We start from the raw sequence: 19000 nt of genomic DNA, 5'->3' as shown, positions 1-19000 counted from the left end.
GGGAGAGGGGGGGATATGAGACTTCGTGGAGCTGCACTCCCGTGGTGGCACAAAGGATACCGAGTTTTTCACATGGTTAGTGTCGTGAGAGAGAACAATAAGGCAGTACACTTAACCCCAAAAAATAGTTTTTTTCGGTTCTTTATGTAAGAAAGTGATTAAAATCGAAATCTAAGAAAGCAGATGAGCTAGAAACAGGGAGCCAGCACGTACATCACGGCCAGTCGCGATCACTGCGGACTACATCATGGCAGAAAGTCCGTAGCTAACGTTAGTACGGTCTACAGCCACTGGTGCAGGTACATTATCCTTAAAAAGTACCTTGGTCACCCTTACTTGTGACGAGCGAAACATGTTGTTTTAAGACTTTAGGTTTTCTCTAAATACATTCTTAATGAAAAAAGCAAGATCACATTCACAGACAGCGCTTGCCTGTGTCGCATCTTTTGTGTATCTCTGTGTCTTACTTCATAATCCCAATCACATCTCAGTAAATATCGTGCGAGTGACAGATAACAGTTTTGCCGTGCAAGAACTTTTTATATTGTTCTATAATATTGTTTTATATTATATGCGGTGTCGTACAGCTTGAATGCTGCTGTGTAGGAGAGTAGAAAGACAGGCAGATGTGATCCGTGGACATTGTACATTTATTTACACAGCATTCTTGCACAGCAAGCGAAGATAGAGCACCGGAGGTAGTGAAAAGCTTTAGGCTAAAACGGAGAACCTGGAGAGGTGAAACGTCACAAATAGCAAACAGGCGGAGAAGCAGAAATAGCGTAGAAAGTAAGAGAGCACATTTAGGAAAAAGTCGTCGTCTTGACATGGGCAAGTGCACGTAAGGTCTTCAGTTCTTTAGGGCTTTCTTACATTTTTCTTTGGTTTACATATATGCTGAAAGAACAAGGGGAAGCGAAGAACCATAGCCACAAGCCACAGGAGCTGCTCTGAAAGGCAATGCATGAAAGAGTAAATTAGTAAGATGACTTGGGAACAGGCAGTTGACACAGCACTATTGAATACATCACACACCAAACGATATGCTGTTCGTGAAGCGACACTTAAATCATTTAAAAACATAAACAGAATGTTGAGACCGTGATTTACGCTGGATTTTAAAAATCCAGGCTGACTGTAATTCACAGTAGACGACAATCCAAAGTCAAAAGGTACAGCCAAGGATTTATGAAGGCGTAATCCCGTTTGTATCGTTCCTTTGTCATTTCTTATAGACAGATGAATAATTTGTCTGATGATCATGATGCACGTATGGTCAGATATAAAAGTTGCTGGATAAGAGAGATGGGTGATTTGGAACAAATTCGTGATTTACAGCGCAAGAAGGAGCACACCGGGAAAAATTTATGGCGATAACGCACCTTTCTTCTCCGTACCCTGGTCTTTTTGTGAGCCATAAATTTATATATGAACTGCTACTGGTTGCAGCGAAAGCGACCAGCTGAATGTTTATGTAAAGTAGAGAGCATGAGTACAAGTTTGAGGCTATCATAAGGCTCTTAAAAAAAGGCAGGGCTGGTTGCTCGGAATACGAAAAAAACTGCTATATTCATAGTACTATTCCTTGAACGACAGCCATCGCTAATTTAACGTTAATTATTTTTACGCGAATATATAGAAGTTCCGAGTGAGTGAAGCTACGCATAAGTGGTCACGCTATGCGCACTACGAAATCACAGACATGTAGTGGAGTATCTATGTTTGTTTTTTTTTTTTTAACTGAACGATGCGCTGCGGTGGTGAAAAGCCATAAGCCACTCGCTGCCTTACATCCAGCTCTGGTGAAAAGGCTAGGCTAGTATAACAGCTGACCTCCACTACGACCCTGACCTACCAATTGACCTACTATTTTCCTCAGTTAAATTTTCATTGGAGTGTAACGAAGCTATGCAAGAGTACTCTTATCTTTGTGTACATGAATTAAGGATACAATGTGCTTTTCCTCTGCCCTGTGGTTCTGTCGTGCCTCGGTGGGCCGGTTACTTTAAACGATATATGTATTAGACTATATGTCACGCTATCGATACGATGCATACGACCAGTTCTAGCTTGAGCTCGAATGAAATAATTCTTTGATGGAATCGTGAACCTGTAGGTGCATGTCTAGCACAGCTACGTTTTCTAGCACAGCTACGTATAAGAATAAATGGACACACAGCAAGACTGAATTACTCACGACAAGGAAGGTGCACGAGAGAAGAACATCGGAGGGTGGCGTGGAAGCACTAGAAAAACGAGGACAACATCCTAGCCGTAGTATCCATAGCCTCCGTAGCCACCGTATCCTCCATATCCACCATATCCGCCGTATCCACCGTATCCTCGGTATCCTCCGTATCCGCCGTATCCACCGTGACCGTAGGCGGGCACTGTCTTTCCGTGGGCCGAGTGATAGGGAGCGGCAGCCGGCAGGCTGCTCTTGGTTCCGGGCTCGTTGGTCTTCACCATGGCCCGGAAGCCCCACTTGTCGGCCACGTAGTGCACCTGCCTGTGGCGGCCGTCGATGTCGCCCAGGTAGTACGAGCCGTGCACGGGGCCGTACGCCGCGCCGGTCTCGTGGCGGCCGTTGACGGCGCCGTAGCCGTTGACGATGTCGTAGCCGAAGCTGTAGTGGCCGTGGTCCTGAGAATACGAGAGCAGATGAAGAAGTGCAGTGTTTAGTTAGCTTAATCTCACCAACTTTTTTTGTCTATGCGACAATTCCAATTCAGTAATCAAGAATGCGTGCTCTTAGAGCAGGTTGGTGAATACAATTGAAACATTATTGTTGGGAATCGTTGTATTAAGATGGAACATCGCAATAAATGCCCTCGGTGAATATGGCGTAGCGGTGCTCCATTTAGGTTTGTCAGTTTGACCCCCGACCATTGCGACCACTTTCCTATGATTGCAGAATGCAAGAGCGATTGTGTGCCGCTGTTTAGGTGCGCGTTGAAGAGCTTTTTGGGAGTCGAAATTCACCCGGAGCCCTCCGCTATACGCCGTTGTTCTTAGCCAACAGTATGAGAATTTGGCAGGCTATAGTACCCACCATTTATTTCTTTATAATATCTTGAAATTAGGGTTCGCTAAAATAGCGGTCGTTCGCGAACTTGCATGTTTTCACACCAAAAATGAGAAACTGTTTAGGTCTGCCAGTGCGAAAAGACTCACCGCACTTTTTGGACATTGAAAGTTTGACACAGAAACCTGGACTATGGAAACTCTTCACAAAAAACGTTGCTACGAACTGCTTGCAAATGACGATAATAATATGGTGCAATAACTACGCACATTCTGTTTCCTGTACGTTCTGCTGGATCCTCCGTGATGACCGTAGCCGCCGTGTCCTCCCGCCAGAGCCACGGTCGAGACGACCAACAACAGAGTCACCTGCAATGTGTTTCAGTATTGGTAATTGGCCCAAACGGGCTGACGCCACTTAAGCCCTGGCGCTACTTCCGACTGGAGTCGAATGCCCCAAAACACGTCATGGTATTCAAAGTTATGCTAGCACAGAAAGGTAACAAAAATAACAACGTCCCCATCAATAATACTGTTTTTCTTTTCGAGGTGGCTTCACACGTCGCCAAACAAGGAGGAGCTGGTCTCGAAATCAACGTCATTATACAACACAGGATCACAGGATTGTATTTTTTTGAAGATAGACCACTAACTGTCAGTCATCGCCGTTATAGAATGAAAATATTGCTTTAAATGTACCAGCAGCCCGGCTTACTACGGTTTGATAATCTATCATACCGGCGTATGCCTTCAGCTGCACGTACGCACAGCGATCTCCTAATTGGGCTAAACTTGGCCATTTAGGCTATTGCATAAGTCCTAAACTACAAACAATTGCCCTGACGCGTCATGGTAAACAAGCTAGGTAAGCAAGCACCCCAGTCCAAGCCGTCAGTAGCTGTGGAAATCTGGTGAGATGGGTGTTTAAGACTAACGGTAAACCAGTGTCGCTTTCGTTGCACTGAAAACTACGTGCCGCGTCACCTTAAGGGGTCGGAAACCATGCTGTGCTGGCTACATCGACACAGAGACGATCGCACGGAAAACAGCTTGCTTGTCATACCAACATCAAAAAAGTTCACCGTAGATTAAGGGATAGCGGTGAGATCATTGACAACGGCCGGCACAAGTCGTGCCGTTTCTTGCACCGGAACTTACCTGAGCGATCATATTCTGGCAGCTATGGGTGCTGAGTCTACACTGACCCTCTCGATGGAGGGTTTCCCCTTTTATAGAGCCGTTTCGAAGCACAGAACGTGTTTCTGTGCTTTTTTTTTTCTTTTGTTGTTACAGGACCCACAAAGCTCTTTCACCTGCTATTACACGAACTCGAAGAAACGGGCGTGCACTTTGCCTTGTTTTCAAAAAAAGAAAGGACCAGTTTGCAGCCGGGTCAGCGGAGCTCACCTATGAGAAAAATGCGGCAAACCCCCCCCCCCCCCCCTTCCCCTCCCATTTTCAAACTTCACAGGGCTTTCTACACGTACGCAGGTCTCGCGTTTGTTCGAGAGTACGTGTCGACCACGCGAAAGGTGCCACTTGAACGACGACCTTGGCTCGGCAGCGACCGGATCTCAAACTCTCACTCCGAAATAAGAGCCCTCCCTTGCTTCTTGCATACTCCATGCACCAGTCCTACTCGCGATTCGTGCTCTGTTAATAATAACTCGGTGGCCCACCCAGTGACCACGCTAGCTCCGCACGGATTCCCGTCTGTTCTTTTTTTTGTTGTTGTTGTCGAACACGACGGCGTAGTGGAGGACACTTCGTGCTTTATAGGAAGAACTCACGAGAGGCCATGTGCCACTGTTCTCGAACAGGTAACAAAACGCCGTGACGCCAATATTGGCGTGCAAGTCCAAGACGAGGGTACTCCGCCTTTGGGTGCCGAAGCATGCAACCGAATTTCATACTAATTTCCACTCAAATAAATTTTTCGATACATTTTCTAGCAGAATTCTCACCTTTAGAGTGCGTCTTAGACAAAAAAAATTTCGGCAGAACCCACGTACCTGGGGAATCGATGTTATCCAACGCATGCGGTTAAAAGGTGACTGTGTTGTAATCATTCTTTTTACGGAGCGAAACGTTACAAATTGGCGCTAAGTACATGCACACATTCAGGCATCAGACGTACGTTAAACAGCTGGGTATATTTATACAAACAATTGTTTACAGTTACGTAATGATGCCAACAGCAACATAGATATTACCGTCACGAGAAGTGGTAAGTTCATATGAAGCACTGTTGCTCGCAAGGATGGTAGCCCTGGACACTGCTACATAAATCAACTTCGGCGGATGGTACCTAACTCCAATTGACGTTAACCTGACAGGACGGCTGTATCATAGGAGTACACATGTAATGTTTATAAAACTCGAAAGGCGCCTGTTCAACCACATTTGACGTCGCATAAAGATCAGTGTCTACTTTAAAAGTACAGGTTTTCCCGCTCACTTTAGTTCAAGCGCCAGCTAAATTGATCTAGGCACCAGTCAATTTAATACAGCCGCCACTGAAATTATTAAAACCGCCAGCCTATTTAATGCAGACGCGAGCGAATTTAATCTTGACTACATCACGACTTCAAAGTGGCGCAGAATTTTCAGGAACGCGTGGAATGAACTTTAAGGAAGTATTTTCAAGATGTATAGAATAAACAATGAATGAGTCACTAGTAATCAAGTCATTTGACCAAGTCTTAGGTGTCGCGTTCTTGCCTTTTCAAAGGCGTTTCGTTCGATATGCATGACGGCAGGCTAAGACAGTGCGTGCGTGGGTGATATGCGTTATGACGTCACCTGAGTCACTAGTGATCAAGTCATTGGCATGGGCAATAGGTATAAAGGTATTACCGTGTGAACGGCGTTTCCTTTGATATGCATGTCGAAGGTGTGAATTGTGCGCACGCGAGTGATAGGCGTGATGAAGTCGCGCAAGTCACACTGTTTCACTAGTGGCTCATTCATTGTTTATTCTACACATATTGATAATATTTTCGCTTAAATTCACTACAAAGCTTTTCACTCCACGCATTCCCGAAAATTCTGGGTCGCTTTGAATTCGCGATGTAGTCATTATTAAATTCACTGGTGCCTGGATTAAACCGGCTGGCAGTTGGATTAATTTCAGTGGCACTTGAATTAACATGACTAGCACTTGGAATAATTTGAGTGGCGGGTGGATTAAAATAACTGGCGCCTAGATTAATTTAGCTGGCGCTTGAATAGAATTGAGCGGGAAAACATGTATTTCTGGGACGTGGCGTGGCTCTGTCGTAGAATACTTGATAGCCACGCGGAATGTTGGAGTTCGATTCCTGCTGAGACCCGGACATTTATTCTTTCCATTCGCCGGACTAACACTGCCCATGTCAGCTTTTTTTCTTAATGCTCATGAGTTAAAATTACGCATGTCTGTTCCAGGGCAGTCAATCAAACTGTCAATCACCTGTGGCACATATGCGGCCGCATGTATGCGCGACTCTTTTCGCGAAAAGGGTTCGACGATGTACGAGCGGTGTTGTGACGTTATTCGCGTTACTGTCATTGAGTCATATTCGTCAAACCATCTTGCTCTCTCACTAATTCTAGCTTCCCCACATGTTAAGAGTGTGATCACGAGAGCACCCAGACCCGAGGTAGGTAGGTAGATAGATAGATAGATAGATAGATAGATAGATAGATAGATAGATAGATAGATAGATAGATAGATAGATAGATAGATAGATAGATAGATAGATAGATAGATAGATAGATAGATAGATAGATAGATAGATAGATAGATAGATAGATAGATAGATAGATGCTCAAAGTGTGTGCAGTACCCAAAGCAATGCTTCTCGTTTAAAATTCACCCAGCTCCGCTTCATCGACACCGAAAAAACAGCTAAGTTGGTGGCCTTCTCTTGATCAGGCTGGCTCATTTCTGTGCTCTTTTTTTTTCTTCGTTACTTGAGGTATGTTGTATCGCGGCTCTTTAATAAGCCCTTCTTGTAAGCTTTCAGGCGGTAGTGTAGTTTAATACCATCTTGACAATCTCACTGCATCTACACACAAGTTTACAAAAATGTCTTCGCTCAAGACGCTCCGATCAGTTATATCACTGCCCTTTATTTCACATTCTTTCCGAAGCTGTGAGGGGTTAGAATGGCTAGCACTTTTAATAACCACAATGTATCACGTGACATTGACGTCACTATAGTAATGCGCTCGTCGTCTGCTCAGGTATCTGTAGTCTTCCTCCCTAAATATTTATATCAGCTCGTAAATGGTCATTATAACGTCAACACTTCCAATTATTTTTCTTACTCAACTGGTTATGAAACAAGGCAAAGGCATGCTTTACCATAGTTCCTTTACCACGATAAATAACTGTTTTAAATATTCTTTCCTTCCTCGGACTATATCGGACTGGAATAATCTTAACACCAATATAGTTTCTCAAAAGTATTTATAGATGTTTGAAAAACAACTGGATATGTTATGAATTTCTCTGTTGTATTTTATTCGTTCGTTACCACTGTTTTTTTTTATTTTTCATTCTTACAAATGCTTGAAGAAAGCCTGGAATTTGTGAGTGCTAACATTGTTTATTTTTATGTGTAACCATTGATTGATATGTGGGGCTTAACGTCCCAAAACCACCATATGATTGTGAGAGACGCCGTAGCGGAGGGCTCCGTAAATTTCAACCACCTGGTGTTCTTTAACGTGCACCCAAATCTGAACACACGGGCCCACAGCATTTTCACCTCCATCAAAAATGCAGCCGCTGCAGCCGGGATTTGACCCCGCGACCTGCGTGTTGGCAGCCGAGTATACCTTAGCCACTAAATGACCACGGCGAGGCACACAACAACACCGCAGATTATCGTTGTATGCATGCTTAGTAAACTCACAAAAGACATTCATTTTCAACTTCATCCAGTACTTGCACCTCCGTCCAGCTAATTATGAATGAAAACATGGAATGTAAAGCTAAATAACGTTCTACCAGGCGTCACACAGGTACATAATGTGTGAAAACACCGAAGCAAGTCACAGGAAAATTGGGATCAACTTCAAACTGCTTTACAATCACGACTTTTGAAAATGTAATCATTAACGCCAGTAAACCTACCACTATCTATTAATTGCACTTTAAAATAGGCATGAAAAATAGGTTTTTAGAGGAAGTCCGAACCTGGCATTACTTATATTTCATTTCATTTCATTTATTTCATGCATTACATAAGGGGGGGGGGGGGGGGTCGTACATCAAGGTTGTAAGCTTCTAAGCAATGTAACAATATGAGGGTACACACTGATTACAATGAATAAACAAATAAAGAACACAAGCTGAAATAACACGCATTACAAAACATTAAAAAAATATGATAGGTGATAAATGGGGAGTGCGCAAGCATGTAGTATATATGTATACATCGTACACTAGATTTCACTCTGGTACGTGAAAATTCACAAGACATGCGATTCTATAAGTAATGTTTGTGGACTAGCAAGAACATAGTAGGATGACTTACAGCCTCACTCATCTTTGTGGAAACATATTGCTGCGACAGGTTCGCCACATTCAAGTAGCCCGCCACAATCATCGTCACCAGCACCAGCAAGACCCGGCTCGGCTGCATGCGCCACGCGTTCGGACGTTCAACAACGAGGAAGAGGAAGTTAGTCAGATCTGTGCCACTCGGCTACTCGAACTTGACGACCATAGTTTTTAGAATCGTGGGCACAAGTTCGCCCTAATAAAGACGCTTGTTTTTTTAACCTGTCGGCGTCAGCATCGCTACATTTCTGGTGGAGATGCTGGGTATTGAATCGAAGCCCCACGAGCTCAAGACAGCGTAGCCCCGACGACCAGCGTATCAACCCCGTGGAAGTGACTCCTGTACACCAGAGGGCAAGTCGCCGTCTTCGAGGTGACTCACCTGAGTTCGGTCCTCTTCACTTCATACCAAGGGGAATTCAAACGATGGATGCCACCACTATGACTAGCCAGGTAACACCGGCACAAGTGTTCATTAGCCAACCGCACCAGCCGCCAGTTTTCCACGGCGACTCGTACGAGGATGTTGAAGATTGGTTGGACCTGTTCGAGAGAGTAGCGAGCTTGAATGGATGGGACGAAAGAGAGAAGCTCCGTCGCGTATACTTCGCCCTGGAAGACTTCGCGAAGACATGGTTTGAGAACCATGAAACCTCGTTGTCTACCTGGGAGGTATTTCGACGACAAGCGGTGGCTACGTTCGCGAACATAGACAGGAAAGAAAAGGCGGAGGCAGCTCTTCAATCGAGAAACCAGCTAACAAACGAGAGTGCTGCTATGTACATTGAGAACATGGTCCGCCTGTTCAAGCGTGCGGATTACAACATGGCTGAGGATAAGAAGGTGCGCCATCTAATGCGCGGAGTGAAGCAAGAGCTGTTCGCCGTTCTCGTCCGCAACCCTCCGAGCACGGTTGCTGAGTTTTACTCGGAAGCGACGGCCATCGAAAAAACACTGGAACAGCGGGCTCGGCAGTACAACCGGAATCTTAACTGCGCATCTGCACAGGTATTTCCCGGAGGCGTGCGAAACGACGTTGAAGCCCTGCGAGAGCTAATTAGATCAGTTATCAGAGAAGAACTGAGCAGACTGCATATGCCCCAGACTTCAACTGCACTATCTGTTACGGACGTTGTTCGTGACGAACTGAGGCAGGTGATACGAGAGCCAGAGCGTGAGCTGCAGCCGGTTCGACCTATCCGAACATACTCTGAGGTTGTCAGACAACCCACGGTACACAGCAATGCAGCAGTTGCGATGGCAACGACTCCTCTCCCACCTGCGGCACGCAGCGCACCTCGTCCACGGGAACCGACAGCTACCTATCTGCCCCCAGGAGCACGTAGCACACATCACTATGTGGAGCGTAGGCCCAGGAAAAGGGACGTCTGGCGTGATCACGAGCGCAGGCCTCTGTGTTTTTATTGTGGGGAAGCGGGTCATCTGTACAGATTCTGTCCTTACCGACAGGCTGGATTAAGAGGCTTCCCGTCATATGCACCGTGCCCCCGAAACGGCGAACGACCAGCGGAGATTGAGGAGTACTTGTCGACGCGCCAGAACTCGCCAACTCTACGCCAACACCGGTCACGGTCACCATCGCCTATGCGCTACCGGTCATCCAGCCCACGTACACCTTCAAGGCTGCCTGGTCATCGCTCTCCAAGTCCACACCCGGAAAACTGAAGCAAGCGACCTGTGGAGGTGAGGCCGCTGATAACGTCAGTTACAAAGATCCTCCAATTTGGTTTGAGGGTGATGACGGTGTATTTCCGGTAGATGGGTGCAGCAACGAAAACGTTACTTCAGATTTGCGGTTGAGGATGGAAGGATGGGAGCTGAATGCCTTAGTCGACACCGGTGCTGATTATTCAGTGATAAGTCACAAGATGGTGAAAAAGCTAAACAAAGTTGTGACACAGTGGAGTGGATCGCAGATACGCACGGCATGCGGTCACATTATTACGCCCCTTGGCAGATGCACTGCAAGACTTGAAATACGGGGCTTTATTTACGTGGCCGATTTCATTGTGCTGCCAGAATGTTCAAGAGAACTCATTATAGGAATGGATTTTTTGCGAGCTAATGGCGCCGTAATTAACCTGCGTAGGTCCAGCGTGTCGTTTTCGACTGAACGAGCTATACCTGTGGAGGAATCTGAGGAACGACGCCTAACTGCTCTACGCGTTGTTCATGATGACGTAACTGTGCCGCCACGCTGCAGTATAATGGTGCTCGTAGAAAATGATGCATTGTACAACCGCGAAGGCATAGCGGATACAAATGTAGGACTGTTTTTGAACAAAGGTGTCTGCGTAGCTAGGGGTCTTGTTCACTTGACGAATGGCCGTGCAGATGTCCTACTTACAAATTTCTCCAATGAGCTTCAACACATCGCTCAAGGCACGGCTATCGCCTATTTACACGACTTCTGTATGGCGACCGAACTATGCAGCTTAACGACATCAACCACTCGACCAGTGGCCTGCAACATCGACACATCCGTGACCGTCAATCAGAGCCTTCCGGACAGTCAGAAGAAACAGATTTACGCCTTGGTAAAAGAATTCTCTGATTGCTTTTCAAGTACCTCGAAGGTCCAGCGCACGTCAATCACGAAACACAAAATTATAACGCAAGACGACACGAGGCCTATATGCCAGCATCCATATCGGGTGTCACAGAAAGAACGGGAAATTATCAAGAAGCAAGTGGAGGAGATGCTTTCTGATGATGTCATCCAGCCTTCGAATAGTCCATGGGCGTCTCCCGTAGTGCTCGTTAAGAAGAAAGACAACACACTTAGATTCTGCGTCGACTACAGAAAACTGAACAGTGTAACTAAACGAGATGTCTACCCCTTGCCACGTATCGACGATACACTAGATCGGTTGCGATCCGCAAAGTTTTTCTCCTCCTTAGATCTGAAAAGCGGATATTGGCAAATAGAGGTCGACGAGCGGGACCGTGAAAAAACGGCATTCGTAACACCAGATGGCCTCTACGAATGCAAAGCGCTTCCATTCGGCCTCTGTTCCGCACCAGCGACGTTCCAGCGAATGATGGACACTGTCCTCGCCGGATTGAAATGGCAGTCATGCCTAGTGTATTTGGATGACGTGGTGGTATTCTCTGCAACGTTCGACAAACATCTAGAGTGACTACGCAGAGTATTGGAAGCCATCCGGTCAGCGAAATTGACGATCAAACCCGAAAAATGCCACTTCGGCTTCGAAGAGCTGCGATTCCTTGGACATGTCATTAGTTCCGAGGGTGTTCGTCCCGATCCCGAAAAGACAGCCACTGTTCAGAGGTTCTCTACACCCAGAGACAAAAAGTCAGTGCGTCGATTTTTGGGTTTATGTGCCTATTATAGACGATTTGTGGAAAACTTCTCAAAGATTGCGGAACCTCTTACAAAACTGACAAAAGACGACGTGCCCTTCACGTGGGAAAGCGAACAACAGAAAGCTTTTGACGAATTAAGGAAACGACTACAGGGTTCACCAATACTTGCCCATTTTGATGAGACAGCCGACACAGAAGTCCATACCGATGCCAGCAATGTCGGCCTCGGCGCCATCCTTGTCCAGTGGCAAAATGGTCAAGAGAAAGTGTTAGCCTATGCCAGCCGCAAACTATCAAAAGCTGAGGCAAACTACTCTGCAACTGAAAAAGAGTGCCTCGCAGTCATCTGGGCCATAAACAAGTTTCGACCCTACCTTTATGCTAGACCGTTCAGAGCTGTCAGTGACCACCATGCTCTATGCTGGCTGGCAAATCTCAAGGACCCGTCAGGTCGACTAGCAAGATGGAGCCTTAGGCTGCAGGAGTATGATATTACGGTCGTGTACAAATCGGGAAGGAAACACAGCGATGCCGACTGCCTGTCACGCTCTCCCGTCGATCCAAGTGTACCTGAAGAGGAAGACTTCCCGTTTCTAGGCGTTGTCGACACATCCAAAATCGCTCAACTACAACGAGATGACCCGGATTTGCTGGCACTTATACAACACCTGCAGGGTCTCGACGTTCAAGTCCCTCGCATATTCTCCAGAGGGCTCTCCGCGTTCTGCCTTCGAGGAAGTGTCCTTTACAGGAGGAACTTCGAACCTAATGGTGAAACGTTTTTACTAGTCGTGCCCACAGCCATGCGAGAGGAAATTCTGCACGCATGCCACGACGAGCCAACATCTGGACACATGGGTGTGAGCCGAACATTCGCCAGGATTCGCCTGAAATACTATTGGCCTAAGTTGCTCGCATCAGTGCAGCGCTACGTGAAAACTTGTCGTCAATGTCAACGGCGCAAAACTCCACCCGTAAAACCAGCCGGCCTTCTCCAGCCAATAGACCCTCCAGATGCCCCATTCCAACAAGTCGGCATGGACTTCCTAGGACCTTTGCCGACATCGCGTGCAGGCAAGAAATGGATAGTCGTAGCCACAGACTATCTCACCCGTTATGCTGAAACTGACTCTCTATACAGTGCGACAGCTGCCGAAGTCGCCAAGTTCTTTGTGAACAACATAGTGCTCAGACATGGTGCGCCAATCGTCGTTATTACGGATTGGGGCACCGCATTTACTGCAGACCTAATGCAATGCCTGATGCGCATGACAAATACCGATCACAGAAGAACAACGGCGTATCACCCTCAGTCAAATGGCTTAACCGAACGCCTCAACAGAACTCTGACCGACATGCTATCAATGTATGTTGATGTTGAACATAAACAGTAGGACGAAATATTACCCTACGTAACATTCGCATATAATACAGCCGTTCAAGAAACAACCCACGTTGCCCCTTTCGAACTAGTATTCGGCCGAAGAGTGACCACCCCGCTGGATGCCATGTTGCCACTACAGGACGAAAGCAGCTATCCACCTGACTTAGATGACTTCTTGCAAAGAGCCGAAGAAGCACGGCAAATGGCGAGATACCGAATATGCCACCAACAGCACGTCGATTCTAGTCGCTACAACAAGCGACGCAGTGACACACTTTATCACTTTATCATCCCGGTGACAAAGTGTGGATATGGATACCAGTGCGCCGCCGCGGACTCTCTGAAAAGCTTCTTTGCCGATACTTCGGCCCTTATGAAGTACTCAACCGTATCAGCAACGTCACTTATGAAGTTAGATCCGCTGGACACGTGAGTTCAAGACGCCGCAATCCCACGGAAGTGGTCCACGTAGTCCGCATGAAGCCCTATCATGACAGATCGTCGAAAAACGAGTGAGAGTGCGCGTGTATCTTTTCACTGTCTTAAGCATCGGGACGATGCGTCTGAGGAGGGGGGCAATGCTGCGACAGGTTCGCCACATTCAAGTAGCCCGCCACAATCATCGTCACCAGCACCAGCAAGACCCGGCTCGGCTGGCATGCGCCACGCGTTCGGACGTTCAACAACGAGGAAGAGGAAGTTAGTCAGATCTGTGCCACTCGGCTACTCGAACTTGACGACCATAGTTTTTAGAATCGTGGGCACAAGTTCGCCCTAATAAAGACGCTTGTTTTTTTAACCTGTCGGCGTCAGCATCGCTACAATATATTTAAATTACTAATCAATATTAATCAACGTAAACGATAGCAAAACACTAGTTACGCACACTGGTGTCAAGTAGACGCACAAGGCCAAGCGTCGTGTTTAAACTGCAACAAAATCATGCACATACAGTAACGTCATAAATGTTGCCATCATACCTGTAGCACCTGCTCTCCTCATCACGTCAACGAATTGCCGCGACGCTGAGAGCTACACACACACCTGACGGTCAGGGAAAAACGCAGTCTTGTAGGATGCCATGTTGCACAGCGACCAACGAACGAAAGTCCATGTCTGAAGCATCTGAAACATTGCGGTTGAGGCGATGACACATGAGCGAAATCATGGCTCATCGTCCGACGTGTGGCCATGACCTTTAGACAATTTTAACATTGTGATTTCCAAGGAATACACGACCGCGACGAAAGAGACGAGCCCAGCCGTTCTTGTTGCGTGCGCTGCCAACTGCAAAGAGTGCGCTCCTATGGTTACTAAAAGACATAAAAAAATTGCAAAGAAGAGTTAGCTTGAAGCAATATTTCAGTTTTATACTATCAGTTACGATTATACATCATTTAAGCACCTTTCACTAAGTGGATGTGACCGGATGTTTTTATCGCAACAAGGGTCATTTTAAGGTGCCGTAGTTTTCCGTCACCGCTGCCGGTGTCTGTAACCACTACCACTTGAAATATTAAAAAAAACACTAAGTAAATAGCACACACCAGCAACACAATAGGATTCGAACCAACGTCCTCCGCGTGCCAGCCCAGTATCCTACCACTAAATCACGCCACTACTCAAAACAGCGTTACAAACTGACCCCAGGCAAGCTTCATGTCGGGAGAAGAATCTCGTCAGTATTAGTAATGAAGCGTTTTAGAACAGCTAAAGAACAAGCAGGCGTCACACAATGCGAACTGCGTAAAGAGTGACTCGTCGACCTTTCAAACCCATTAAAAACGCTTCAGGCATAATTCTTCGTCGTCGTCAGCTACAGCATCGAAAAATTGGCAGATCCCACGTACAGTGGCAAGTCGATGATATGCGAAACACGAATGAGAAAGGTTGGTATGTTACTTTAAAATCAGCACAACGTGACGAGGTGGAGATAAATGTTGCCGTGCATGACTTCCCTGTCACGATTATCATGTTTAGATGTGCCGTTTGCCTTCGTCATCTATTCACAACACGTGTTACCGAATTTAGTATATGTGGAGCTAGCGAAACAGCCGCGATCACGCTATGAGCATGGTATACTGTCATGTTCGTACATGACACGCGTGTCAGGATTATCATGTTTGCACCAGCCATATATTTCGTCATTCATTGACGTCACGTAACACCAAGTTTGGTATATGTGGAGCAAGCAAAACGGCCGCGAGCGCATTATGAAGGCCCCAATATACTCCAATGTAGCCTTGACGTGCGCGCACGCTGGGCACAGCGACGCTACGACCGCAAAACGCGAATACTCTATAGTCTGACGCCAAGCGCCACCAGCGTCCGTCGGCGCGGTCCGACGGCAACCAATGAGAAACGCAACATGCTGCATTTTGCACGGTCGCGTTAGCCAGACAATACTGCGTCTCCCTCTTTTGGTGACGGATGGCTACCGGACACGCTGAAACGCGCATGCGTCAAAGCCACGCAGTGCGTCGCGCGCCTGCAAGATGGCAGGAGTGGTGCCTGGCGTGGCAACGCCGGCGTGACGCGACGAAATCAACGTCAGCGAGCACGCACACCGCGTCACGTCGAAATGTATTGGCGCCTTGACTGTGGCATGTAGTAATGTTCTCACATAATACGGATCTCATCACTATTATATTTGCAACAGTCACATACCTTCGTCATCCATTGGCGTCAAGTAATATCAAGTTTGGCATATGTGAAGCTGGCGAAACGGCCGCGAGCGCATCATGAGCGTAGCATGTAGTCATACTGCTACATGACACGCAACTCATTGCTATCATGTTTTGCCCCACCACGGTGGTCTAGTGCCTAAGGTACTCGGCTGCTGACCCGCAGGTCGCGAGATCAAATCCCGGCTGTGGCGGCTGCATTTCCGATGGAGGCGGAAATATTGTAGGCCCGTGTACTCAGATTTGGGTGCACGCTAACGAACCCCAGGCGGTCGAAATTTCCGGAGCCCTCCACTACGGCGTCTCTCATAATCATATGGTGGTTTTGAGACGTTAAACCCCACAAATCAATCGATCAATCATGGTTATCATGTTTGCACCAGTATCATACCTTCGGCATCCATTCACGTCCCGTAATACCAAATTTTGTTTAAGTGAAACTATCGAAACGGCCGCTACCGTATCATCAGCGTGGTATGTAGTCATGTTGTTACAAGACATGCATATCATGATCATCATGTTTACAGCAGTCACATACCTTCGTCATCCATTCACGTATTGAAATACCAAATTTGGTATATGTGACGCTAGCGAAACGGCCACGAGCGCATCATGAGCGTGGCATGTAGTCATGTCGTTACACGACACGCATGTCATTATTTTCATGTTAGGGTCTGTCGTTTGTGTTCCCCATGCAATCGTATTATACCAGTTTTGCAACATGCCATGTGAACAAAACCACCACAAGAGCTGCGGGATCGTGAAATGTAAATCATGACATTCATGACATATATGTCATGATTTTTATGTTATGACTAGTCAAATATGTAATCATATAGTCATGTTACGCCATACCAAGTTTGGTATCGACACCATCATCAAAACGGCCAGGAGAGCTAAAAGTAGTGGGTGGTTAGATAGATAGATACGCTCTAAATCGCCGAAGTTCGGTAAGAAATGCTTCGCATTTAATAACGCGCCGGAGGAGCCGAAGCGCACAGCAGTTCTTGCGCGCGGAGCGCTCATTTTGCCGTACTAATCGACTTCAGCACTGCGGTTACGGGCAACATGGAAGGCATCGGGAGGCGAGGCGCGGTCACGCCACTCAACAGTTCTAGTTATTACACTTTAACCAGACTCAACTCACTGCGCTTGGCACCCCTCTCGCCTTGTTAGCTTTACCCATGCTTTTCCTCTCGTAATTCTTTTTCACGCAGGTGGTTTAGAAAGTAGACATTGCGAATGACAGATCTCCAGAATTTACCTCGCTTCAGACTTTTCCACTGATAAAACGTTGTACAGGGCTTTGGCATGCTCAAGCTAAAAGTTTGTACACCGTGTTAGATTTCTGCTTTTTCCTAACAAATTCAGAAACTTCAAATAAAAGACCGATGCAAACGCCGAAGTTTTGCACAATATATGAAAAGCATATTGATTTCCTTGTTACAAATCAAGAAACAATTTCGGGCTTAACAAATGATACTATCGCATTTTTGGAGAGTGTAGTGCGTCACAATTTCGCCAATTAGAACTGAATGACGGCTATCTGAGCGCAACACTCATGACTGCATGTACTTTCCCGTCACAAAGCTCGGGACGGCTTTAAGCTCTCCCCTAGTAGAGTACCCTGTGCTCTAAATCGTTACCCCCTTTTTATAACCCCCCCCCCCCGCTTTCCTCTCTTTTTTCTAAACACGCACAAGGGACGGCTTTCAGTTCTCCCATAGTAGAGTATCCTGTGCTCTAAATCGTTACCCCCTTTTTATAACCCCCCCACTTTCCTCCCTTTTTTCTAAACACGCACAAGGGACGGCTTTCAGTTCACCCATAGTAGAGTACCCTGTGCTCTAAATCGTTACCCCCTTTTTCTAACAATTTTATCACTTGATTCGTTGCACGATGGGTGAAGTAGGGCCTTGATATACAGGCCTACGGGACGGCTTTAAGCTCTCCCATAGTAGAGCACGTAGTAGTCTAGATCGTTACCCACTTTTTCTAAACACACTTTCATCAAGTGTGAGGCCCACAGGACAGCTCTCGGCTTTCCCATAGTAGAGCACCAAGTACTCAAAATTGTTAACCGTTAGTTAAAGACAAATCAAGGGGCCTCAAGAAGAGTGGGAGGCCCACGGGACGGCTTCAAGCTCTCCCATTGTAGTGTACCAAATACTCTAAATCGTAAACTATTTTTTCTTTGAACACCCACCTCGTTGGGCGTGCGAGGGACAATTTCAAAGGCACTGTGATCACGGCGTTATTTTCGACAACACGGCTTCGTGAAGTATGCAGGTGTTCTGTGGGACGGCTTTATGCTCTCCCATGGTAGAGCACCAAGTACTCTAAATAGTAAACCACTTTTTCTAAAAACGCATTAGTGGATATGGCATGATCAAGTGCGACGCCCACGGTACTGCTTTCAGCTCTTTCATTGTAGAGAAAATAGAACTCTAAATCGTTACCCACTTTTTTATACGCATCGTACCTCGTACTCTAAATTGTTAACAATTTTTTTTCTAAACGCATCGTACTACAAATTAAACACATTTTCTCGTAAACGTATGTTTAGTAAGCATATGCTATGATGCCACGTTGAAATGTTACTCACGTCAACTCTATATGGTATAATAATGTTTTTATTCCCAATCACTACATTTTCTTAACACGACTGGGAGGCGCAAGCCAATCTCCTTTTCTTCATCCTATGCTCCTTGTCTTGGTCTATGAGGTAAGTGCTGGGCGTTTTAACCATGCCTACAAGAAATAATTAACGCCAGTCATGTTAGTGCACATTTAGCATTGAATGCATTAACTGGGCCGCAGGACGTGAGGGGGTACATTTTGTTCCATGTAATAGAAATGTTTTTTGTTTAGGAGAACTGCACTCCCAGATGGGTGAGGTTGAAACAACAAATATTGCTGGCCGATTCCCAGGAGCGAAAATGTTAAGGCTGCACCGTAGAGCTCTGAAACAGTGCTAGCTGTGGACTCATCCTTGCAAGGCTGATGAAC

The 19000-nt window shown here is 46.4% G+C and overlaps 1 protein-coding gene across 1 annotated transcript; it reads right to left on the bottom strand.

The window, feature by feature from the left end:
• Window positions 1-629: 629 nt before the first annotated feature.
• On the bottom strand, window positions 630-4217 carry LOC119178217 (adult-specific rigid cuticular protein 15.7). Its single transcript, XM_037429410.2, has 4 exons — window positions 4183-4217; window positions 3295-3393; window positions 2198-2643; window positions 630-950 (listed from the first exon to the last, which is right to left on the bottom strand). The coding sequence occupies exons 1-3, from the start codon at window positions 4192-4194 to the stop codon at window positions 2269-2271; spliced, it is 486 nt and encodes a 161-aa protein (XP_037285307.2). The 5' UTR covers window positions 4195-4217; the 3' UTR covers window positions 630-950; window positions 2198-2268.
• Between the last annotated feature and the right edge of the window lie 14783 nt (window positions 4218-19000).

The sequence above is a fragment of the Rhipicephalus microplus genome, unplaced genomic scaffold (genome assembly GCF_043290135.1).
Source record: "Rhipicephalus microplus isolate Deutch F79 unplaced genomic scaffold, USDA_Rmic scaffold_18, whole genome shotgun sequence".
Lineage (NCBI taxonomy): Eukaryota > Metazoa > Arthropoda > Arachnida > Ixodida > Ixodidae > Rhipicephalus > Rhipicephalus microplus.
The sequence above is the reverse complement of the archived record's forward strand: the minus strand, read 5'-3'. Positions and strand labels throughout refer to the sequence as shown.

Excerpts from the sequence above, each read along its gene's own strand:
- LOC119178217 (XM_037429410.2), bottom strand. Across the intron at positions 2,644-3,294 it reads GAACGTACAGGAAACAGAAT|GACCACGGCCACTACAGCTT; the intron begins GTGCGTAGTTAT and ends TCGTATTCTCAG.